This window comes from Hemiscyllium ocellatum, chromosome 18 (assembly GCF_020745735.1).
Source record: "Hemiscyllium ocellatum isolate sHemOce1 chromosome 18, sHemOce1.pat.X.cur, whole genome shotgun sequence".
In the NCBI taxonomy this organism is placed as follows: domain Eukaryota; kingdom Metazoa; phylum Chordata; class Chondrichthyes; order Orectolobiformes; family Hemiscylliidae; genus Hemiscyllium; species Hemiscyllium ocellatum.
The window spans coordinates 19,840,715-19,866,202 of record NC_083418.1 but is presented as its reverse complement, the minus strand read 5'-3'; the positions used below and the strand labels follow the sequence as shown (position 1 = coordinate 19,866,202).

The 25,488-nt window shown below is 41.2% G+C and overlaps 1 protein-coding gene across 4 annotated transcripts in view; it reads left to right on the top strand.

Annotated features, from left to right (window-relative positions):
* The window catches only part of arhgap1 (Rho GTPase activating protein 1), a 56,897-nt gene extending 34,974 nt beyond the window's left edge, over positions 1-21,923 (top strand). For all 4 annotated transcript variants that reach the window (XM_060838744.1, XM_060838743.1, XM_060838742.1 and 1 more), the window contains 7 exons: positions 2,464-2,562; positions 3,869-3,961; positions 5,050-5,126; positions 6,258-6,335; positions 8,483-8,611; positions 13,018-13,121; positions 16,007-21,923. In XM_060838744.1, the coding sequence (XP_060694727.1) occupies positions 2,464-2,562; positions 3,869-3,961; positions 5,050-5,126; positions 6,258-6,335; positions 8,483-8,611; positions 13,018-13,121; positions 16,007-16,180 (754 nt within the window). In that variant the 3' untranslated portion in view covers positions 16,181-21,923. The remainder of the gene's footprint in view (positions 1-2,463; positions 2,563-3,868; positions 3,962-5,049; positions 5,127-6,257; positions 6,336-8,482; positions 8,612-13,017; positions 13,122-16,006) is intronic.
* The last annotated feature ends 3,565 nt before the right edge of the window (positions 21,924-25,488 follow it).

The following is a 25,488-nucleotide window of genomic DNA, read 5'->3' as shown; positions in this document are numbered from 1 at the left end:
CACCTGTGACTATCGATGATACAAATATCTCCCCCATCTCCTGTGGCTCCACACAAAGGCTGCCTTGCTGATCTTTGAGGGCCCCTATTCTCTCCCTAATTACCCTTTTGTCCTTAATGTATTTGTAGAAACCCTTTGGATTCTCCTTAACTCTATTTGCCAAAGCTATCTCATGCCCCTTGTTTGCTCTCCTGATTTCCCTATTAAGTATACTCCCACTGCCTTCCACGGATTCACTCGGTCTATCCTGTCTATACCTTACATATGGCTTTCTTCTCTCTCTCAATCAAAACTTCAATTTCTTTAGTCATCCAGCATTCCCTATACATACCAACCTTTCCTTTCACCCTGACAGGAATATACTTTCTCTGGACTCTCATGATCTCACTTCTGAAGGCTTCCCATTTTCCAACCGTCCCTTTACCTGCGAACGTCTGCCCCCAGTCAGCTTTTAAAGTTCTTGCCTAAAACCGTCAATATTGGCTTTCCTCCAATTTAGAACTTCAACTTTTATATCTGGTCTATCCTTTTCCATCACTATTTTAAATCTAATGAAATTATGGTCGCTGGCCCCAAAGTGCTCCCCCACTGACACCTCAGTCACCTGCCCTGCCTTATTTCCCAGGAGTTTTGCACCTTCTCTAGTAGGTACATCCACATACTGAATCAGAAAGTTGTCTTGTACCCACTTAATGAATTCCTCTCCATCTAAACCTTTAACACTACAGCAGTCCCAGTCTGTGTTTGGAAAGTTAAAATCCCTGACCATAACTACCCTATTATTCTTACAGATAGCTGAGGTGTCCTTTCAAGTTTGTTTCTCAATTTCCCTCTGACTACTGGGGGGGGGGTCTATAATACAATCCTAATAAGGTGATCATCTCTTTCTTATTTCTCAGTTCCACCCAAATAACTTCCCTGGATGTATTTCTGGGAATATCCTCCCTCAGCACAGCTGTAATGCTATCCCTTATCAAAAACACCACTCCCCCTCCTCTTTTGCCTCCCTTTCTATCCTTCCTGTAGCATTTGTATTCTGGAACATAAAGCTGCCAGTCCTGCCCATCCCTGAGCCATGTGTCTGTAATTGCTATGATTAGATTAGACTTACAGTGTGGAAACAGGCCCTTCGGCCCAACAAGTCCACACCGACCCGCCGAAGCGAAACCCACCCATACCCCTACATTACCCCTTACCTAACACTACGGGCAATTTAGCATGGCCAATTCACCTGACCCGCACATCTTTGGACTGTGGGAGGAAACCGGAGCACCCGGAGGAAACCCACGCAGACACGGGGAGAACGTGCAAACTCCACACAGTCAGTCGCCTGAGTCGGGAATTGAACCCGGGTCTTCAGGCGCTGTGAGGCAGCAGTGTTAACCACTGTGCCACCGTGCCGCCCACAATATCCCAGTCCCATGTTCCTAACCATGCCCTGAGTTCATCTGCCTTCCCTGTTAGGCCTCCTGCCTAATGCAGTTTAATTTATCAATCTTACCTTGTTCTCTGCTTTGTCCCTGCCTGCCCTCACTGTTTGATTCGCTCCTTTTCCCAACTCTGCCAGTCTCCGATTGATCTCTTTTTCTCTGGGTCCCTCTCCCAACCCCCACCTTACTAGTTTAAATCCTCCTGAGCAGCTCTAACAAATCCCCCTGCCAGTTTATAGTCCCCTTCCAGTTTAGGTGCAATTCATCCTTCTTGTACAGGTCACTTCTACCCCAGAAAAGATTCCAATGGTCCAGCACCAGCGCCTCAGCCATGCATTCATCTGCTATATCCTCCTATTCCTACCCTCACTAGCTCGTAGCACTGGGATTAATCCAGATATTACTTCCCTCAAGGACCTCCTTTTTAAATTCCTGCCTAACTTTCTGTGTTTTCCCTTCAGAATCTCATCCTTTTCCCTTCCTATGTCGTTAGTTCTAATGTGGACAATGACCTCCTGCTGGTCCCTCTCCCCCTTGGGAACATTCTGCACCCTCTCTGAGACATCCTTGACCCTGTCCCCAAGGAAACAACACACCATTCTGCTTTTTTGCTGCTGGCCACAGAAACATCTGTCTGTGCCTCTCACTAGAGTGTCCCCTGTCACAATCGCTGTATGAAAATGCTCACTCTAGGCAGGCTGTCTCTCACGTGCCGTCCATTCGGGTTGTGCTGCACCCATTCCCATGAGCAAACACCAACTCCCGGCTCACGTATACTCACAGGCCCATACACACTCACCACAGTCTTATATTAGGAAAGGCCATTGGGCAAGTAATTGAATTTCTTGGCCAGTGTGACTGGGAGATATTGTGGGGCATTTGTCCAATGAACCTCTAAGACTTTCATTCCTCTCCCCAGGTTAAGTCGCTTAGGACTTGCTGAGTGAAACAAGTAATGAATAAGTAAGTTTGACAAACAATGCAGCATCCTCCATGTATGTTCTCTTTCCATTCCTACTTTTTTTTGTTCCAGCATGAAGTTTGGGCGGAAAATCTTATATGTGAATCATTTGGGGGAACTCGAACAGTACCTAAAGTGCGAGCGAATGGTGATTCCACAGTGTGTGAAAAGGTATGTTCATTAAACCACATCCCTGAGAGACAGGTATTCATTTTTAATGTATCCAAGATTTGTACAGGACACAGTTTGGCAGAGGGATTGTAATCATAGTGTTTCTTCTGAGGAAAGTTTCATCTTTGCGTACTTGTTATTTTGGAAAATGTATCAGATATTTTCAGTTGTACACAGGCTATTTTTATGTGCAATTATAATGTGTGATGAGTGATAGGGAGGATCTATTTAGAGTAATTGCACAGAAGGAGACTGAATCCTAAGAGTATACAAGTGCATGTTGCTATCACTGTCCAAACTGTTGCAAGGGGCACTAAGGATATGAAAGGTTCAAACATCTGACCCTGTCATAATTCAAAACAGCCGTGATATCAGCCTGGAAACAGACCGTTGCTCAGATCAGCAATTGAGACTGAGCTCAGAAATGTGAGAGAGGGGGGCAAAAATGGATTAAGAGGTTTCCAATTTCCAGAATAAAAGGTAAAGGAATGGAGTTTACGCACAGACATTTGTATATTCAGTCAGGTTTAGACTGGGAAATAAGGATGACAGCCTCAAATGAGAGACTAAATACAAAAGCCTTGTGTGTAAGGTGGTAACTACATTTTTCAGTCTTTTCATCTACAGGGGTTTGCACAGAAATAGCAGCATTTTTAATGCCCTGTTATCTACACAACCTTCTCACTGAGATTGCGAAACTGACACTTAATTGTGGAGGGGTCTTGTTAATCTTCTTAAATGTTAGAAAGATCAAGCTATTCATCTGTCCATTGCCTTTGTTTAAAATCTTTAAACCAGTCAGTTTGGCTTAGTTCAAACCCCTGCCTCTTAACCTGAAAATTGTTTACTCTTTGGATTCAGCAAATCAAAATGTCTCCTTCTGTGTCACAATCATTCTAAATAGGTCCTCCCTATCATTCAATCCCATTAGTGACTATCATAAAAGTACTGTAAAAAAGTGCTGATTTTCAGAGAAGATATGAAATGCAGACTTTGATGGTCTGTATAGGCAGAGTTGTAAAAATTCAGGGGAGTCACTTGCAGAGCAGAGTCCTTTTGGAGTCTCTGTTGATTTATCCTTCAGCCAGTGCCACCCGAAGCATTATTTGCTGTTTGTGGCTCTTTGTTTACCAGTTGGTTAAGTTGTCTGTGTAATAAGTGACTGTACTTTGAGTTTTATCTAGCCCTGAAGCATTTTGAAAGTTCTTAGAACTTGGAATTGATGCCATGATTTTTGTTGCTTGATGGCAAGATTGTGTCTGATGATTCAATGTCCTCATTATCTTGATCTATTGGTTTTCTTTAGATTTGATGAGCGTATTCAGGCAGCACAGAGACTCAAGCCACAAGAACCTAAAAAGCAGTTACCTCATCAACAGTTTGGAATCCCTCTTCAAGAGTAAGTATTCTCATGCGTTTTGATGTTGGCTTTGTTAATAAATACGAGAAAGTGAGGAACTGCAGATCAGAGTTGAAAAGTGTGGTGCTGGAAAAGCACAGCAGGTAAGGCAGCATCCGAGGAGCAGGAGAATCAATGTTTTGGGCATAAGCCCTTCTTCAGGAATGTTTGGGAAGTGGGGACTGGGGGAATGCGATAGGTAAATGAAGATGTGGGGTGATGACAGGTCAGTGGGGAAGGTGGAGCGGGTAGGTGGGAAGGAGGATGGACAAGTGGGACAGCTCAAGAGGGCAGCGCCAAGTTGAAGGGACCCCCCCCCTCCCCAAAAACCTCATCCCAGATCCAGCTCTCCAACGTGGCACCACCATCTTGACCTGTCCTACCTGTCAATCCTCCTTCCCACTTACCACCATCACCCCCACCTACATCTACCTATCACCTTCCCAACTATCTTCCACCTCTATCCTCCTATTTATCTCTCAGCATTCCCCCTCCCCATTTCCGATGAAGAACTTATGCCCGAAACATCCACTCTCCCGCTCCTCAGATGCTGCTTGACTGGCTGTGCTTGGCTGTTTTTTCCTTACCTCCTCTGGTGGCAATGATTCCTTCTGAAGTTGATATTTTGCAGGCAGCAGTAGGTCCTGGTACCTCCCCCATTCTCCATGAATGCGGTCAGTTTAGGTTGGCTGTGGGGCAGCAGATTCAGTTCTCCTCAGTGTCCCACAAACCTGCCCCAGATTCCTGGCAGCATTGCTGTGTGAAGTATTAAGCTAGATTGATACCTTCTGAGCATCCCCTTACCCTCCCTAGTTTCTCAACGTACATATATGCATTCAGAACCAGTTGTTATTGACCACAGTTTGGAGAAACGGTAGAACAGTGCTGTGTGTCTGTGACATATTCACTTCAAGGAAACATTTGAGTTTCTCTGGCTGCAGAAGTGTATTTCAGCCTGCATCTTCGCGAATGCCATGGTCACTCCTTGTAGCTGTGTGTGACAGTAGAGAAACAGTGGGATATACATCTCCATTATGTCGGAGTTCTGTTTGTATATTTAATGTTACATTTTGTTATGTTTGCTGTAGGCTCAGAGAGAAGGAACCTGAACACAAAGCCATCCCGCTAGTAATGGAGCAGACTTCCGCTTACATTAGAAAGCATGGTTAGTGATGTCTATTTAAAGCATGACCACTAATCCAATATGTCCTTTTTTTTTATGCAGCCATTGAACACAGAAACAGAACCTTCATGCCAACCAAGTATCCCAAACTAGTTCCACTTGCCTGCATTTTGCCCACATCTCTCTAAACCTTTCCTATTGATGTACCTGTCTAAATGTCTTTTAGATAGTAAATCCTGCAGTTGCTGCTCACAATGTGGTCTTCTCTACTTAGGATACTAAAGCACAGTCTGGGTGCAGAAAGAGACCCTGAGCTCCCAGTTGTTGCTTTTGCAACACCGCGTCCTGCTCCCTGGCCAACATCTCTATCTCAGGCTTGCTGCAGTGTTCCAGCAAAGTTGGAAGAACAACACCTCATTGTCCGCTTGGAACTCTTCAGCCTTCTGGACTCAATATCGAGTTCAACAGTTTTCAGGCTTGAGGTCTCCCAGGCCCTTACCTCACCACCAACACCCCCCCCCCCCCCCCCCCACAACAGCAGACTTTGTTATCACGTGGTCCACTATTACACATCGTTAGTCGCTAATAATTTTCATTAATGCTATTCACCTTCCTAGCCTCTCCTTTGAGTGTCCAACTGTTCTTCTGTCCCTTCGGGCTCTATCCCTCCCTAAAAGTTTACTCCTTACCCTCTCCCCATCTTCTGCACATAAGCCAACAATTTCCTGGCTATGGTCAGTTCTGAGGAATGGTCACTGGACCTGAAACGTTAGCTCTGATTTCTCTTCACAGAAGCTGCCAGACCTGCTGAGTTTTTCGACAACTTAAGTTTTTGTTTCTGACTTTAACCCCTTTGCTCACGGACTAGATTTATTTTTTTTTAAAAAAGCTTATTATTCATGGAAAAGCACAAAGAGCAAGGAATGCTGACTTAGAGAAGCAAAACCAGAAATTACTGGAAAAGCTCAGCACGTCTGGCAGCATCTGTGAAGAGAAATCAAAGTTACCCTTCTCAAGGGTAATTAGAGAAGGTCGCTCGCTGCTGAGCTTTTCTGGTCAACTTCTGTCTTTATTTCTGATTTACAGAATCCGCGGTTGTTTCGGTTTTTATTAATGGGTTAAAATGTCTGTTATGTCAGTTCAGTTCGATGATGTGCTGCTTTCCATCATCAGGTTTGAACAAGGAAGGGATATTCCGGAGGTCGGCTAACATGTACCTGGTAAAGGAAGTACTGGAAAAGTACAATAATGGTGAGTGGGCTGCTGGACAAGTCACACAGCATGCTTTAGGCATACCTTAAAGTGTGCCTTTTAGATCATTGCCTTATAGCCTACTGATGACAAGCAGCGAGGGAAAACTGACATTGGCTTTGCAATTTATCAGACTCTCACCTCAGCAGAGATGGAGTAATCAGCTTCTAAACCATGCCTGTCCAGGAGCCACAAGGGGTTAGATACAGGAAATAGAAAGAGTATATATCTGCTAGGAAATGCTCCTCCATTCAGAGGTCATCTCTCTCCCACTTTAGCCGCTGATTGACTGACTCATTAGTGATTAGTCAGGTCCACGCTCCCCAAAAACCCACCCTCCCATCCTGGAACCTTCCCCCACCGCAGGAATTGCAAAACTTGTGTGCCTACACCTCCTCCCTCACCTCCATCCAAAGCCCCAAAGGAGCCTTCCACATCCATCAAAGTTTCACCTGCACTTCCACTAATATCATTTATTGTATCCGTTGCTCCCAAAGCGGTCTCCTCTACACTGGGAGACTGGACGCCTTCTTGCAGAGCACTTTAGGGAACGTCTCCGGGACACCCGCACCAATCAACCACATCGCCCTGTGGCCCTACATTTCAACTCCCTCTCCCACTCTGCTGAGGACATGCAGGTCCTGGGCTTCCTCCACCGCCGCTCCCTCACTACCAGACGCCTGGAGGAAGAACGCCTCATCTTCCGCCTCGGAACACTTCAACCCCAGGGCATCAATGTGGACTTCACCAGTTTCCTCATTTCCCCTCCTCCCACCACACCCCAGTTCCAACCTTCCAGCTCAGCACTGTCCTCATGATCTGTCCTACCTGTCCATCTTCCTTCCCTCCCTCCTTTCTGACCTATCACCTTCATCCTCACCCCTCATCCACCTATTGTACACTTTGCTACCTTCTCCCCAGTCTCACCCCCCCTCCCATTTATTTCTCCACCCTGGAGGCTCCCTGCTTTAGTCCTGATGAAACGTCGATTCTCCTGCTCCTCAGATGCTGCCTGACCTGCTGTGCTTTTCAAGCGACACTCTAATCTAGACTCTGATTTCCAGCATCTGCCATCCGCACGTTTGCCCACCTGACTCATTAGTGAGCCAGTATGGGAGAGAAACACCTTTTGATTTGATGAGCAGCAAGTTGCACCAACATGAGTAACTTCCTCCAACAGCAGGAGTGGTGACAGTGGCAGTGGTGAGACTGCTGGAATCCTGACCACAAGGAATCAGAGCCTGTTGGGTAGGTGCAGGGGAAAGACGCTCCAGAGAAACATGGTTTTGTCAGTGAGTCGAGGAAAATGGGAACATGAAAAATAGGAACCGTCCCCCACCATTCATTCTGTTAACACAGTTGTTCCTGTGCTTTCTCCACTGGTATCTCTTGAAGTGTAAGAAGAAAAGAAATGGTATTAAACCTCAGGACAGCAAATCAAAATGGATCAGAGATGACCATAGGGACTGTCAGGTTGTATTGTTCATGTAGTGAGCTGTGCTGTGGCCATGGTACAAGGTAGGGGTGGAATTCTTCTTTTCAAATCTTCTCTAAACTCGCTTCTGCCTCCTCCTGACTCGTTTGTCAGTTTTCGCTGCAGCACTAATTCATAAGCAAGATCTTAAATAGGAACTTAGGTTTTGTTACCTCTTTTGTGTGTGCTGTCATTACAGCATCTGTAATGTCAGGTTGCATTGCAGGAGCCCATTATAATGGAGGAACTAAGTAAAATGATGACTAAAATGGCATCAGGTTTAGTTATTCTAACTTTTCACGTGGGTGGCAGTGTAAAATGAGCCTGCAAAGGGCAGTGATGACACACACATGTGCTGGATATAATCAAAACACGTTAGGTGGTATTCCTGCTACAAATAAATTTTAAATCTCCCAGTTCACATCACTTTATTAGAATCAATATGCTGTGTATACAGATTGGTGCTGGCTCAGTTCTTGTTGACAATAATATTGTAATGGGATGCAGAGTATGAAATATAATTTGGATACATGAAATGTGAGCAGCTGTGACACAGTCCACGCATTGACATCATATCGTGCATTTTAATATCAAATGCATGCTCATTTATCACTTGGCATTTAACCAGAGGTATGAGTATCTGAAATACTTGTCTGGTGTGACTTCTCTGCAGGAGTTCTCGTGGATTTTGAAACCTACAATGATGTTCATCTGGCAGCAGTTATGCTGAAGACTTTTCTTCGGGAATTACCTGAGCCTCTGCTGACTTACAATCTATATAACAAAGTGGTCTCATTGGGAAGTAAGTTCTACATTTGATCCAACATTTGGCATTGTTGCTATTGTCTTGTTCCTATGTTGCACGTTCCCGAATATTTATTGTATTGTCCTGCTCCAGTAAGTTTGCCTTTGAAAGAGTGGCATTTAGAAAGAATACCATTGGATGTTCAGTAAAGATTGACTCCAGAAATTGTTTCTCACTAAAACAGCTCCATTCACTAATTAAGCATTGCACTGTATAAATAGGAACAGATGTTACTGAGCAGCAGAGTGGCATTAACCACAGTGTTCCCAGGAAGCAATAATCTTATTCTGAATTATTAAACAATCAAACTTCACTATTTTATGGAGTGTACATAGATCAAAGTTGAAAATCACGCAACACCAGGTTTGTTTGGGAGCACTAGCTTTGAGAGACAACCATCAGATGAGGGAGCAGCTCTCTGAGAGCTGGTGATTCTAAATAAGCTTGTTGGACTATAACCTGGTGCTGTGTGATTTTTAACTTTGTACACCACAGTCCAACACCATATCTCCAAACCATTCATTGATCAAATTACTCTCTTTTCTTACAAAGTAGTTGGATTCATCTTTGTCCTGACTGTACTAACTAGATGACCTTTTGTTTGGCTGCTGTGTTTGCATTCTTCACTGACTGTAAAGCATTGATGCTGGAGCAAAACGCAGCACCCAGCAAGATCTTGCACAAAGCAAGATCCCACAGATGTGATAGTGACTAGATAATCTGCTTCAGCTTACATAGTGTTGCTTACATAGTGATCTAAAGACTGCAGCCAGCTTATCAATGCTGGCATTATGATTCATACAGATCTTCTCCCAAAGCCCCTCTGCTTAACCCCATCATCATAACCTATTGTTTTCTTCTTCATTTGCCTGAACCACTCCTTGCGGTAGTGATTTCCACATTCTTAAGCTGTTTGGGTACAGCACTCATCCTGAATTCCTGATTGCGGTTATTAGTGATACATTTATCAATTCTAGTTTGGACAGCCCCACAGATGGAAATCATTTCTACACGTTTACCCTGTCAAGGCCTTTCATTATCTTACGGACCTCGTGCAGATTACTGTATAACCTTCACTTTTCTCAGTGAGAAAGCCTTTGTCTTACCAATTCTTCCTGATGAGATTAAAGGATAAATATAAAAACATAGAAAATCGAAGCAGGACGCCATTTGACCATTCAAGCCTGCCCGATCATTCAATATAGTACCTTGTTCCTATTTTCACCTCCTGTTCTTTGATCCCTTTAGCTCTAAGAACTATATCTCTTTCTTGAAAACATTCAGTGTATTAAGACCATAAGAGGTAGGCGATTCAGCCTATGAAGCATGTGCTTTGGCCTCAACTGCTTTCTGAATTCCACAGACTCACCACTCTCTGGGTGAAGAAATTTCTCCTCATCTCCTTCCTAAACGGCCTACCCCATATCTTTAGACTGTGACCCCTGGTTCTGGGCTGTCCGGTCATCAGGAACATCCTTGCTGCATTTACTCTGTCTTCGTCCTATTAGAATTTTACAAATTTCTTTTAGAATCCCCTTCATCCAAACTCCAATAAATAAGAGTCCTGACCAATCCAGTCTCTCCATATGTCAGTTTTCTTGTGTCTGGTAAACCTTTGTTACACGCCCTCAATAGCCATAAAAGGAGACTAAAACAGCTCACAGCACTCCAGTGTGGTCTCACCAAGGCCCTATACAATTTGCAACAAGACGTCCCTGCTCCTGTGCTCAAATCTTCTGCTTTGTAGGTCAACGTTCCATTTGTCTTTTGTTTTTTGCTATCAAAGTGGATAGCCTCATATTTATCTCCATTTCATCTGTCATGCATTTGGCCACACACCCAGCTTGGCCAAATCACACTGAAGCAGCTCTGCATCCTTGTCATAGTTCGCCGTCCCACCCAGTTTTATGTTATCTTCAAATGTGGAGATATTACATTTAGTTCCTTCATCTAAATCATTTATATTGTGAATAGCTGGTGTCCTAGCACTGATCTTTGCTGTACTCTACTAGTCACTCCCCGCCACTTGGAAAATGACCCGTTTATTTCGATTTTGTTTCCTGTCTGCCAACCAGTTTTCAATCCATTTCAGTCCAACGCGCTTTAAGTTTATGCATTAACCTCTTATGTGGGACCTCATTAAAAACCTTTTAAAAGTCCAGGTAAACCACATCCACTGGATCTCCCTCATCAACTTTACTACTTACATCCTCAAAATATTCCAGTACATTTGTCAAGCATGATTTCCATTTCATAAATCCATGCTGATGCTGACTGATCCAGTCAATGTTTTCCAAGTGCTCCGATATTACATCTTTCACGACAAACTTTAGCACTTTCCCTGCTACAGGCACTGAATCTATACTTCCCTGTTTTCCCTCTACTTTTTTTCAGAGTGTGTGGTTACTGTAGCCACCCTTCAGTCTAGTAGGAATTCTTCCAGAATCTATAGATTCTTAAAAGATGCCCACCAATGCATCCACTGTTTCCAGGGACACTTCCTTAAGTATTCTGGGATGTAGATTATCAACCTTTAATCTTACCAATTTCCCTGCTAATACTGATTCCTTTCATTTCCTCCCCCCCTACGATTTCCTGTATTCCTGAACGTTTTCTGGGCCTCCATTGTGAAGGCAGAACAAATGTATGTATTAAATCAGTCTGCCATCTCTTTGCTCCCCATTATAACCTCCCCTTCTGGTGATTGTAAGGGGACCTACGTTTTCCTTCATTTAACTTTTTCTCTTCACATTGCCTATCAATTTAAACTGCACATCAGCTGTGTTTTTTGGCCAATTTATGTGCCCTATTCTTGCATCTAATACTGTCCTTAATTTTCCTGTTTTATTTTGTGCAAGACAGAAAAGAACAATTATTATAGTTCCTCCATGTGCTCTAAATAGTTTGCCATTGACCATGCACCATCATCCTTTCAAATAACATGTCCCAGTTTTATTATAGCCAGCTTCCGCCTCATCATGTTTATCTGAACAGAGCCACCTCAGTCATCCGAACATTAATTATCCAAACAAGATCTCAAGGTCCCGTAAAAACATTATCAGATATCCAAACAAAATGCTCCCCATCTGTCTCGTTCGGATAATTGAGGTTGTTCTGTATTCACATTCACCTGTTAAGCTGACAAGGCAGACAGAACCTATGTTTATACCTTTCAGAAAATAATGAGCTTGATCACAGTCTTGATTCATTTTTAATGGGTGTAGATGCAGAAACAGCCTTAATTCAAAAGACTAAATCAGAATTCTCAGTTATAATAGCTCACAAGGAATAAAAAGAGAGGGACCACCAAATCAAGCATCTTGTGTTCTATTGAAACCAAGACACTGCGGGGATGGAACTTTCCTCCTTTCTGTACTGTACCTGGCATGAGGCTACTTGTTGCTGACAGTACCAGAAATGGGAGATATGCTATTTACCAATGGTAATGTTTCATCTTTAATTAACACCTATGTTAACCAAAAATGTATTGATTTTTATAAAATATTTACAACAGGTTTCAAATGCTTCAGTCCCCTCCATCCAAGTGGAAGCTACAGCATGTTCAGTCATTTCAAGGCTGCTACTGTCTTATACCATATATTAAAAATGGTTTTTATTACTGAGCTGGTTACAGAGAAAATCCTTACCACCTCAAACTGCAGTGGTTGTGGAACTAGTTAGAGGGAATGTGTGTTACATGTCTCTTATATTGGAGGAGAACAATTCAACATACTGAGTATGTGAGGGAGGAAGTCCAGAATGAGATGTTGGCACAAGTACCACACTTTCCTGATTGTGGAGTGATTGGATATAGCTCATCTCTTCCTGATGAATCTCTCAGTCTCAGCTCCACAGTTGAAAGAAAGGGACGTTGATTGAGTGGAGGTTGGAAAACACATTCTGTCTTGAGGGTGAAGTTTACAGATAGAAGGAAGCTGATTGTCTGCATTATTGAAACTTCGAACGCATTGTGTGGAGATCTAAGGTGGTAGAAATTAGCAAAATGCATATTGTCTTAAAATCCCTTTTCCTTTATAATTTGGAATTGTCATCAGAAAACAGCTCTGTAAATTCTGTGAGCTGCGAAATGATTTTCCCTACTGCTAGAGCACTGAGTACAGTCAGAAGCTGACAGATTTTCAAGTTCTCTACTATTACTAAAATGAACAGAAACCTGAAAAAAATGCTTTGATTTCAGGTCTTTGCTGAATTCATACACTGCAGTAGAAAGCAGTAAACACATTCCAGATTTGATTAATACAAGCACTTTGGTGAATTGGCATCATCGTTTGCAACTTTGTATGATGTTTATTTAATCAGTTTTATCTTTACTCTTGCACGTTTGTGCTGTAGTTGCACAGTGTTCAGGTTTTGTGTCTAACCTTTTTTCCCTCACTGAATAGAAGTACCACAAAATAAACAGATAGAAGCGATTGTTGAGATGATTCACTTTCTCCCGGAGGATAACTACACTGTGCTACATTACTTGGTAGAGTTCCTGGGAGAGGTAAGTTTGGTTGTTTTGGTTTTTGAATTTTGAAATAACTTGTGCCATGTAGCCTAACTGCCCAGAAAAAAAAAAGTTTTTCATTGACATTTTTAATTGTCTGGTGGGAAACATTCAAGGAGAAAGTGAGGTCTGCAGATGCTGGAGATCAGAGCTGAAAATGTGTTGCTGGAAAAGCACAGCAGGTCAGGCAGCATCCAAGGAGCAGGAGATTCGACATTTCGGGCATCAGCCCTTCTTCAGGAGTCATTGGTGGGAAACATTGGTGTAGGTTTAAAGTGATGGAAGTGAGGGGAGATGAGGAAACGTTTTTCCACATAAGAGGGTGGTGAGTGTCTGGAATTTGTTGCCCAGTTTAGTGATTGAGACAGAAATCCTCCCATCTTTAGTGCTATAACCTGCAGCGCTACAGACCAAGTACTGGAAGGTGTGATTAAAATGGACAACTAGATTTTTTTTCCCAAGCGTGCCCACATGTTGAACTGAATGGCCTGCTATGGTATAATCTTTAGAACATAGAACATAGAAGGATACAGCGCAGTACAGGCCCTTCGGCCCTCGATGTTGCGCCGACCGAATCCTACCTAACCTATACTAGCCCAATAACTTCCAAATGCCTATCCAATGCCCGCTTAAATGACCATAAAGAAGGAGAGTTCACCACTGATACGGGCAGGGCATTCCATGAACTCTCAACCCGCTGTGTGAAGAATCTACCCCTAACATCTGTCCTATACCTACCACCCCTTAATTTAAAGCTATGTCCCCTAGTAACACCTGACTCCATTAGCGGTAAAAGGTTCTTAGTATCTACCCTATCTAAACCCCTAATCATCTTATACACTTCTATCAGATCTCCCCAAACCTTCTCTTCTCCAATGAGAACAGCCCCAAGTGCCTCAGCCTTTCCTCATAAGATTTTCCTACCATTCCAGGCAACATCCTGGTAAACCTCCTCTGCACTCGTTCTAAAGCTTCCACATCCTTCCTATAGTATGGCGACCAAAACTGCACACAATACTCCAGATGAGGCCTCACCAGAGTCTTATACAACTGCAACATGACCTCAGGACTCCGGAACTCAATTCCTCTGCCAATAAAGCCCAGTACACCATATGCCTTCCTCACAGCACTATTTACCTGGGTGGCAACTTTCAGAGATGCTGTGGTGGTGCAGTGGATTTGCAATCAGTCAAAAACCAGGGATGAAAGTTTCTGGGTTTTTATGCATTTAAATTCCTCCACACTTCGCGAAGATCTGCAAAGACCTAAATGTGATCTCATTCCCTGACCAGGCACTGACACACACACAGTTCTCTACATGGACCTAAATCGTGAGGCTACATAGGTGCGTTAAGAGGTATCAGCATAGCCAGCTGTTAGGCAGCATTGTAACTGAAAACAGTCACCTCATACAGGGCATTTTCATAAGTTCTATTAGATGTATCAATCTCCTCACTTCCTCTGCACTCCAACATCTCCCAAATATTAACCATATTGACTTCCCACCTGTCAATTAGCTAGAAACCACCTGTCAATTAGCTAGAAACAACTATATAACATGTTGATTTATAATCATCTGAAAAAAATTGAATATTACGACATTTGTAATTTAGGATCATTGTTGTGCAAATCTTTACAGAGCCCATGCAGAAGATTTATATCCATTTTAGCAGATTGTATTCTAGTTGTTCCTATTGTGTTTCAAATCATCATCATTTCCTGTTTGTGCATGTTTAGTCCATCAGATATACCAAATATTCATGTTGCTTTACTTTGTTTGTCGGTACTTCGCAATTTTTACAGAAAGCAGATATCCTTTTAACACATTCACCCTTCCACCTTACCATTACTCGTGAACTCCAGCTCATCTTCAGTATGATAAATGTGGCATAGAACTGAGACAAACAGCAGGGCTGGCAGCAAAGGTTTGATTTCGAGCAGTCAGGAATTACATTAGGAGCAATGGAGCACTTGCAAAGTTCTAGTTGACTCCCTGATTTTGAGTGTAGCTGTGCATCCCTCAGTATTGCTCTCATGATTCCTGCATCACCACGGTGGAGCGCTGTCACTGAAGTACCCAGGCATTGTAGTGATACTTGTCATTCTTTGAAGTCTTTAGTGACTTTGTTTAGGTCTGCTACATGAGCAATGGTTACTCCTGCCATATGAAAGTGCTCCAATTCTGATAGACAATGTGAGCATGAAGTGCTCTCATTAACGCTCATTCTGCGGCTAACCTGCACCATAGCCAATCAGTGCCCAGATCAAACACAGGCACAAATATGTAGGGCGACACTTTAGTGCAGTTAGAAAGGAATGCTGCACTGATGGAAATGCCATATTTTGGCTGAGGCATTAAACTGAGGACCTGTTTGTCTTTTTTGGATGGCAGGTGAACAGCTAGGATCCCATTTCTCTGTAAATTGTTGCACTCTGTGAGATAATATCTCTGAATGATCAGTCTGAGAGTCAGTGTGCTGTAGCCAACACGTGAGAGTTTCACTCAACACTGCATCTATCAAATATAGTGTTTTGATTTAACAGAGAACAGGTTTCCCCCTAGCTAAACATCAAAGTTGATGGAACAGCATAGTCTGATAGAGTATGAATATTGATGCAGACAGTGTTATACCTGTGATTCATTGCCAGGTGTGTCAGCTATAGAAATGTTAAGACAATAGATGATTTTCCACATAAAGAAATGTGTCTCATACTTAGCAACTACAAGCCAACATCAGCAATGGTAAAGCGCTTTTCTATCCTGTTGAATCATTAGTGAAAGCAGGAAAGAATCTAAAGGAAAGGGGTTAATTAAATCCTGATTGAAGCATGAATGTATGATGTTTAACCTGACTATGTTGTGTTTCATGTCTGTTCCTCAGATTGCTGACAACAGTGACCTGAATAAAATGACTGCATCCAACTTGGCTCTGGTATTTGGACCCGCTCTCTTATGGGCAAAGGATGCTGCAATTTCACTCAATGCCATCAACCCCATTAATAACTTCACTCAATTACTCTTCGAAAATTATACTGAGATCTTTCCAGCCAAATAAGATAAAGCTTTACCACCTTAAACCACTGGAGTCAAACCAGATTTCCCTTCACTTTCTAAATGTTTGTGGCAGCACACAGAAGAAAAGCCAACAAATTACTGGGTGCACCCTTTTAGTTGAGGGGATGATTAGCACCTCATAACGCTGCTTGGTGGCTCTATATGGTTGTACAAGCGTCCAGGCTGGGGCTTTAATCGTTTGAGTCTGGGGCTGGAATCCGTGACTCTTTGATAATTATTGTAATGGGAATGATGTTGGAGAACTATTTTGGTTTAAATTCTGAACATTTCCTGCTCTATCCTTGTGCTTTTAGTGTGCTGAGATCAATCATTCATTCAATTTAAACATCTAATTTTGGAAAAAAAATGCAAGATTTACAAAAAAGAATTATTGCTGGGATATTTCTATGCTGGATACACCTGAAACTGAATAATATGAATACATTTTTGATTCCATTTTTAAACGAGGGATTTTTTTTTTGCAAAGGTGTTCAGTTTCATGGTGTTGTGTACAACTTTATCAAAATTAAAATTTCTGTACCTTTTTGTACCTCCTGTGCCAGTGTAAGAGAGCTGAAGGTGGGAGAGCAGGGTATATATTTTATTTGTTTAACTTGTCAGAACAAGTTGGGAATTCATTCTGATGAAACAGCATGTCAAAATGGTATTTGTTTAATCAGCTTTGAAATTTTTAATGTTTAAGAACATGATGTTGCAATTTTTGTTTTAATAAGAGTTGTTTGAAGAGAGAGTTATCTGTTGAGTGTCAGTGACAGTATCATGGGAACTAACTTGATCAGAGAAATAGTTCCTGAGGCTAGAAGTAGATGAGCTGATAACAATGCCAATGCTGTCATTATCTTGAGGTTGTCATTCTCTGTAAACTCAGCAAATGTTTTGTCAGACCTGTGGGGATTCTGTATTGTCAAAGTCGTCTCAGGAAACAGTGTGCTCAACTGCCATTCCATTGTTAATGCTTCTCCTGAAATTCCACAATCAAATATAGAGGCCTACATAATTCCTCTTGTTCAAAGGGATGAAATTGGGTTCTACTTTTAAATGGATTTGGTGATAACTGATTGGCAATTTCACATTGATAGAGTCAATCATGATTTGGAGATGCCGGAGTTGGACTGGGGTGGACAAAGTTTAAAAATCTCACACACCACGTTATAGTGAGGAGCAGAGCTCTGAAAGCTAGTGCTTCCAATTAAACCTGTTGGACTATAACCTGGTGTTGTGCGATTTTTAACTTCGATAGAGAATCATTGTGATTCTCTATCAATGTTCTCATGATAATGTCATCAGCATTCAATATTTAAAACCAAAAAAGCCAACAAATTATTGTCAGTAAACTTGCATCTTTACTTACTTTTCATTTAGTGGATATTGAAGTGTATGATTTACTAAAGTACACACTCGTTTTCCAAGTTCAAAGTCTGTAATCCAACATTTGACCAGAAAGCCAGTCTTAAGTCTATTCTGATTTGGCTGCTAATGAAACCACTTTTAGTTACAGCACTAACTTGATAAAAAAAAAAGCATGTGGTCAGAATTTGGCATCTTCCATCTGCCATAGAGCAACTTAATAATTTTGCCAGAAGCCATGAAGACTGCAGTTTTTAAAAATTATTTTTAAAATTTTTTTGGGAAGTGGGGCATACTGTTTATCACAACTTACAATCTGAAGTTGAAATTTTAGAAGCATTTTAATGGTGTTGCATAAGGAAAGGATTGAAATAGGCAAGTTTTAAACTTCCCTGAATAACTTTATTCACTGTGTTACGAAAGGAAACCTGAACATAACACTGGGGTGTTTGCAATGGATTAATGCAAAATGTTAGGTTTGTGTTGCTTAATGAATGCAATCCTTCTGTCTGAGGTGGAGTTTGATGGTGTTGCTAAAGTTTGGTTTTGTGTGTTTTGATTAATAAGTGCCATAAACAAAGAACCCACTAATGTCCCTTCATTTGCTTTTCTGTCCTGGAGGTGTGAGTTCTTAGCCAAGGTACTGGATCTCTGAATTGAGTGGACATTTCACCCTAGACAGTGAATGATGTTAGGTATCACAGCTAAGATTGCTCAATCCTCACCAATAGCAGTAAAGTTGGATCGTGATCAGAAGTAAGAATCCTGTTTATCCTTTCTCTTCAGTGTGCTGAAGCTAAATATTATATCCCAATCTTAGAGTCATACAACATAGAAACAGTCTCTTTGTTGACCAACGAAACCAGTCCCACTGATCCACAGCCTGCTGTGCCTGACCTTTCGAAACATTCCTCCAGCAGAGCCTCGAATGTTGCAAGTATAAGCTCCATCACCGTGTCTGGCAGCACATTCCACATTTCTACCACTCTCTAGTGACGATTTTTTTGTTGTTTAGTCCATTTTACCTTCCTCCATGTGAGATCATCCAACATTGCATTGCTCAGAAATTGAACATGGGCTATTTCCAACAACTGTTCCGGGAACTGCTTTTATTTGAAGCATGATGCTGAAACCTGAACACGATTCATGTTTCTACCTGGCAATTCCCTCATTTTTAAAACTGGTAATACAGAGTCATTTTGGAAATTGTCCATATTTTGCTGTGGACTTGACTGATTGTTATTCAAAGCATTCCTGTACTATTTAATATTATTATTATCCTTCCTCCTCAGGGACGTAATTGCAGTTGTGTTGGAGAGTAGATATTTCCACATTAGGCAGTAATGATCACATCTTCCCTGGCACGTTAGAGAAGTTTCTTTTTAACGAATGCTGAACTCCGAGAGTTTATTGTTAACCATAGACATCAGGAATTAGGCAAAGATGAGACTGAGATATATCTGGTTTAAAACTCCGAGTTTAAATCATTGTAGCGTCTGTAGTGATGTTATTGGGATTAAACTCCAACCAGTTTTAATCTTTCAACACTTTAGAATTGACAGGAGCTTTTAATAATTGGCCTTCCTTTTTACGTTGCTGGCATCTTTCCAAGAATTGAGATTTTCCAGGGTCAATGAAGTCTGTTTTTCACCTAATGAAAATATACTGATTCTGTTGATTGCTATTCCGTAGCAAAGTAAGATGACTGTTAGTGTACGTAGCTCAGGTTTGTCTCATTTGGTTGTCCTTGTATTTCAAACAAACAAATAAATACAAAAGGGGCCAGACATTCCTGTTGACAGTAAAGTGAACAGTTTCACATTGTAAATTTGAAGTGGATCTGAAAGAGCAGTGGCAATTATGGAGGTGGCTGACTACATTTGGCAAATGAACTTTTCCCCTCTATCCTGGGAGTGGAATGATCAGCATCCTCCTGTGTTGAAGAAGTTTCAGGCCTGATGAGACCGTATGGAGCTCCACCACTCTGAAATCCAGCCTTCAAATCAAAACTTACAAGCATCTGTATATCAAAACGATTGCTAGCTGTGACTTTCTTGTTTAGCTGCAGATATTATGAAATCCACCACAATAGTAAAGGATCAACTGAGTGGGTCTATGGGGTGGTGAGAGGAGACTGACTGAGGTGCCCTTTTATACAGTGAACATACCAAACTCTTACATAAAGGGATAATCTAACAAGGAGGGAGCAAGTTATGAAACAGTAACCTAAATTTCACATGATGCACAAAACCCCCCAATCAAAATTCATAAACAGTTGATGAATGAAGTCTGTACATTACACACACAAAAGCATATAACTAGTTATTTAAAAGTCTGTTGCTTAATAGTCAGGGAGACCGGAACTGGAGACAGTACTCCAGAAGAGGCCTCACCAACATCCTGCACAGCCTCAACTCCCCTACTCATGAAGGTCTGAGCAATGAAGGCAATCATGTTAAGCATCATCTTAACTGTGACACAAGTTTCAAAGAATAATGTAACAGAACCCCGGGTCTCTCTACAATTTTGCTTTACTGCAATTTGTTGGCCTCATTTTCAGATTTATGTGAAATGAGGATTAAACAAATTGTGCACATCCTGTACAACTCCTTCTCTGATCTTTGAGTCTTTAAAAATCTATTCCATGTTTGAGGCAGGGAGCAACAATCAAGCATTAAATACAAATAAATACTGATTTTTAACTATTTTAGGATTTCTTTAAACAGCACCTGCTCAAACTTTGTTCTTTCAGCTATTTATAAAATCCTGCTGTCTTCTCCCTTCAACAAGGTGAGATTGCCTTATTTTTCAACTTGGTTTCTGTTGTGTGGAAACAAATTTTAGTAATTGAAGCTTTTTAAAAAACTTGTGACACTCAACTAGGATTTTATTATCTGAATATCTAATTTTTAATGTGCCAACTATTCATCCATACTATTTTTCTGTACTGTCGAATGAGTTTTTTTCTACCTCACTGTTATTCATCATTTATTGGGCTGTTTTTTCTCTGCTCTAAGACTAATGTTTTTCTTGTTGAGATAAAGTTGTCTTACAGTAGGGTTCTACAAGTGCAAGCATTTCCAACTTAAAACCAAGAATAAAGTTGGAAAATTTAAGGACTGTAACCTCATCGTTAGGTTCATCTTTTCACTTGTGAGCCCTAAGATTTTAACACATAGATCATTTGTAGGCAATTGTAGACACATTCCTAGTCATTGTGGACACATTCATAGAAACATCTATTTTAAAATTTCGAAGTGTGAGATATGCAAAGAATCACATACATGATAATATGTTTGACTGTATCAAAAGTTTTTTGGGAAAAAGGGTGATTCTAAATTCTTTGTGGCTTCTTTCTTTCCGGGTAAATCCCGGTCCACTCTGAAAAAAGTCTTTGTTCTAAAACCCAGAGTTGCTGATCCACTCATCCTTCTCCTTTACCCATGCTGTGATGTCTAGAATTGGCTGGATCCTATTGTTCTAAAACTATGTCTTTAAAATGTATGTGTCAGGAAATCTATGACTGCCTTCTAATGTTGCTGATCAACACTGTTTTCTCCATGCTGCTTCCCCAGACAATCAGTGTTAGAATATTTTTAGAAACCTGGCTGTTTTTCATTCTAGTTTTGTGATTTTATAACTTAACTTCCATCTCTCGTCTTTTTATTACAACTGTGCTGTTTATTGGGATAAACATGGCAGCAACGTATTTTTATAAAAATGAGAATTTCTAAGAGTGCGTCTTTTTATGTTCAGGTTTAATTTTCTGATAAAGGCCTATAGTAATAATGCGCTGGAAGGGAAAGGGTGTAGAGAAAACTTTCAAAGTGCTTTTCCAAACAGTACATATTCGTCACCAGACCTATAGATTGGTAACTGGGTGGATTAATTTTTGTTTTTGATCATTACAGAGTTAGCAAATGAATGGCTGATTACACAAGTGGCTGCAAGTGGCCCCCTCACCTCACATTCAAAACAGGCCCTTGACAGAGTACATTTAGTCTTTAATCATGCTTTTATAATACCTGTCTGGAAAATCAAATTCAAAATGAGGGTATTGGACAGAGGTTTAGAAAGTAAACAAACTTACAGTCGTACATGCCACAGAATACAATCATCCTTGTTATTTTAAATTTACTATGTTGTGCTACACTTTGTTCACCCACATAAAGGGTTTATTGTATGTTTTCTTAATATTAATGACATTTATTGCAAGTCACTTGTTCGTTACCTAATGCTTTAATATGTGCGTTGGTCAGTGGGAGGTGACACTCCATCTCAATTTCAGGAGACCAGTCACATGTGTTGTAATTTGCTTCGTTTTATAATGTAATGACGATCAAAGTGACTTTAAAATAAAATACATATGAACTGTATCATACTTTGAATCGAGCATTTCTTTGTTTCTAAATTTAAAAAGAATAAAGTTAAAGTGCATTTACTCATATTGTAACGGTTAAAAATAGCCATTTATGGCAATGTGTTTAACGAACTAGGATCATGCTCAGAACTATGCAGGTCTGGAAAAAGAAAGTTTAGATAAAATGTTTAATTGTGTTTCACATTGGGTTGATGTATCCAAACATAGAAGTGTGAATAATCTTTACATAAACTGACCTCTTTCCCTTTCTCACAGCTGAATCTCAAACAAAGATACTGCACAGGCTCAGTGGTTAGCACTGCTGCCTCACATCATCAGGGTCCCAGGTTCGATTCCAGCCTCGGGCGACTGTCCGTGTGGAGTTTGCACATTCTCCCCATGTCTGCACGCGTTTCCTCCCATAGTCCAAAGATGTGCAGGTTAGGTGAATTTGCCTTGCTAAATTGCCCGTAGCGTTACGTGCATTAGTCAGAGGTAAATGTAGGGGAATGGATCTAGGTGGGTTGCTCTTCGGAGGGTCAGTGTGGATTTGTTGGGCCGAAGGGCCTGTCTCCATACTATAGAGAATCTTATAAAAAAACTTGTACATTCTGCCAGTCAGTTTCAAAATTCTCGATGGTCCTGTTAGTAGAGAAAGATTTAAAACAACCTTAGGCATCAAACTGAAGATTAAATCATTTGATCCCAGTAAACTGAAACACGGCCTCTAGAGTAGGCACGCTTCACAATGTAGACAACCACATTTCTCGAATTGTTTCCAGCCTCTCATTGGATCAGGCCAGACATAAGCGAGGAAATCTCCTGCTGATTACCATCCATCACCTTCCTTCAACCAATTAATCGATCCCAACCATGTTTAACACAACTTTTAAAAACAGGATGTGCAGATCAGTGGCAATGCCAGTACCTATTGGTCACAGTCATAGAGATGTACAGCATGGAAACAGACCCTTCAGTCCAATCTGTCTATGCTGACCAGATATCCCAACCCAATCTAGTCCCACCTGCCACAAGATGGGATCTTTAGGATTGTAGGGACACAAATGGTGCTGTTAATGAAGGGTGATCCATGATATGGACTTGATAACAATAGCAGAGCAACAATATAATTCCAAATCAGATTGTGACAATGTTCCCATGTACGTGTGATCTTTGCCTTCCAACTGCTAGAGAAGTTAGTGACGAAGCAGCATGGGCAAGTTGATACAGTTCAAACTGTAAATGGTACAGACTGTTCTTGCTGTGTGTCAATGGTACAGGAAACGAATGTTTAAGGAGTTATATCAGGTGTTGATCAAACAAGCTGCTTTGTCCTGGTCATGTCAAAGTCCTTGAATTTGTTGGTGCTTTACTTCTCCAGGCAAGTGGAAAGTATTCCATTATAATCCTGACTTGTGCCTTGTAAATGGTGGATAGGCTTTGGGGAGTCATGGGGTGAGATTTATTCACTGCAGAATTCCAAGCCTTTGCCATGCTATCGTAGCCACAGCATTTATATGGTGTGTTCGTTCAATTGCTGGTTAATGGTTACACTCTTGATATCAGTTATAACAGTGATGGTAGTGTCATTGAATAATACTTGGATAAAGTATTGAGAATAGCAAGAGCACAATGTATTACAGATGAGGAATTTGGCTATGTGTTGAAGTTCAACATATCTGCCAGAGTGGATCTGCACCCTGCTAAATGGGACAGATCTAGCAGTTGAATTCTGGACATGCTTGAGTTGATGTGGTCTACCAGCAGAATTCTACCCCATCACAAGTTGTAACCCCCTGGCCCACTATATCCCTCATTTTATGACTAACCTTGTACCAGGATTGATTCCTTGCCTTTGAGTGTGGGAAACCATAGTAGAAGCATCATTACATACCTAAAAATGAGATGGCAATGTGGTGGAAATACAACACAGGAGTACATGCTGAACAGCTGGGCCTGTTCAGCAATTTCACAAACAATAGATCAGATCAAAGTTCCTTGGCCCTGCCATACTTAGTTGTGAAATTGTCTGTGATCATTCACAACTAATGCAAAGAGGCAGCTAAATAATGCCACAGCCTAGCATGAGTGTGTAAAAGACAAACTTGTAACTATCTTCAGCTGGAAGTATCAAGTGGATAATTATGTGTCTTTTCTCAGATGGTCCATTGTCATAATACACGCCAATCTTCAGCAAATTCACAAAATTATTGGACAACTCACCAAACTGATAGGAGGACTCAGGAATCAAGCATCTGCTCAATTATTTTCATGAGTATGCAAGAGCAGCCAGTCTTATCACTGTGGAATGTAAAACTAACTGCTTGGGATACAGACATCTCCAGCTTTATATAAAATATTATAACATACATACATAATGCAAAATTGATATTTTTGAGTCGTACCTTAATAGATTATTCCAAATGCACAAAACACATTTACTGTTTCAACTTTCTCTTCAAATTGAGGCATCTCATAATTGCCATTCCATCTCATTCGTGAGTTTACTGTCCAATAAGGTATTCCATCAATATCCTTAAAACAGAAATCAAACATTTCTATTTGATCCCAGGCACTAATATATTTGCTTATTCATAATAAACTGGTTATTTCCATAAAAACTGCTTGTGTGTGTCATCAATACATAGTCTCCTTCCTGGTTGCCCTACAAGAATAGAGAAAAAAAATGACGTGCCTTACTTAAACATTAGTTTCTGATCAGCATGGCTTCAACTGACCTAGTTCTACTTTAAACTTTATTTTAAATCACCTTTTCCACTGGCAACCTCTGAAAGGACTCACATCTCTGCATCACTTTTGGGCTCTCTCCTTCCACTCTACCAGGCCGATTTGCTGTCTCACCTGCCACCTCATGTCCCGAATTCTCCATTAGATTTTAAAACTATCTTCAGATTCTTTGGATCTTGTCCACATCTGTCCAGTGTGGCTCCTTGCTCTGACTACAGGCAGTAAAACATACTCAACCGAATGCATTGCAAATTGCACAATAGCAAATTAGTTAGAGGGAAATGGGTCTATGATCATTAATTTTCATACACATGCAAGGACAGCCAGTCTTATGACTGTGGAGTGTAAAACTAACCCCGTTTGGGTTACAGACATCTTCAGAGCTTTACACAAAATATTACATATTACATTGCCCACATTTCTTTATCTGGGAGCTTAACATTATCCGAGACAAAAACATTAATTACTGGTGAAACCCAGCAAGTCTGGGCAGCATCTGAGGAGAGAAAACAGAGTTAACATCTCGGGTCTGATGATCCTTCTTCAGAACTGAAAGTAGCTTGAAAAAGGTAGTATTTATGACGACAGTGGTCATGGGGGAGGGGGAGGGGGAGCAAGTGTAAGTGGATTGGTAGAGACAGACCCCAGAGAGAGAGAGTAAGAAAGTTACGCAAGATGATTGGTCATATGCCAGGAAAAGAAAAGCTGCCAAAAGGGGACGGAGTAGGTGAAAATGAGTTGGCTGAAAACAGTCCATTTCATAACAGGGCCTAAGGTGTGGGGGGGGGGGGGGGGGGGGTTGGTCAAGGACGTGGAAAGGGTTAAGATGCTGT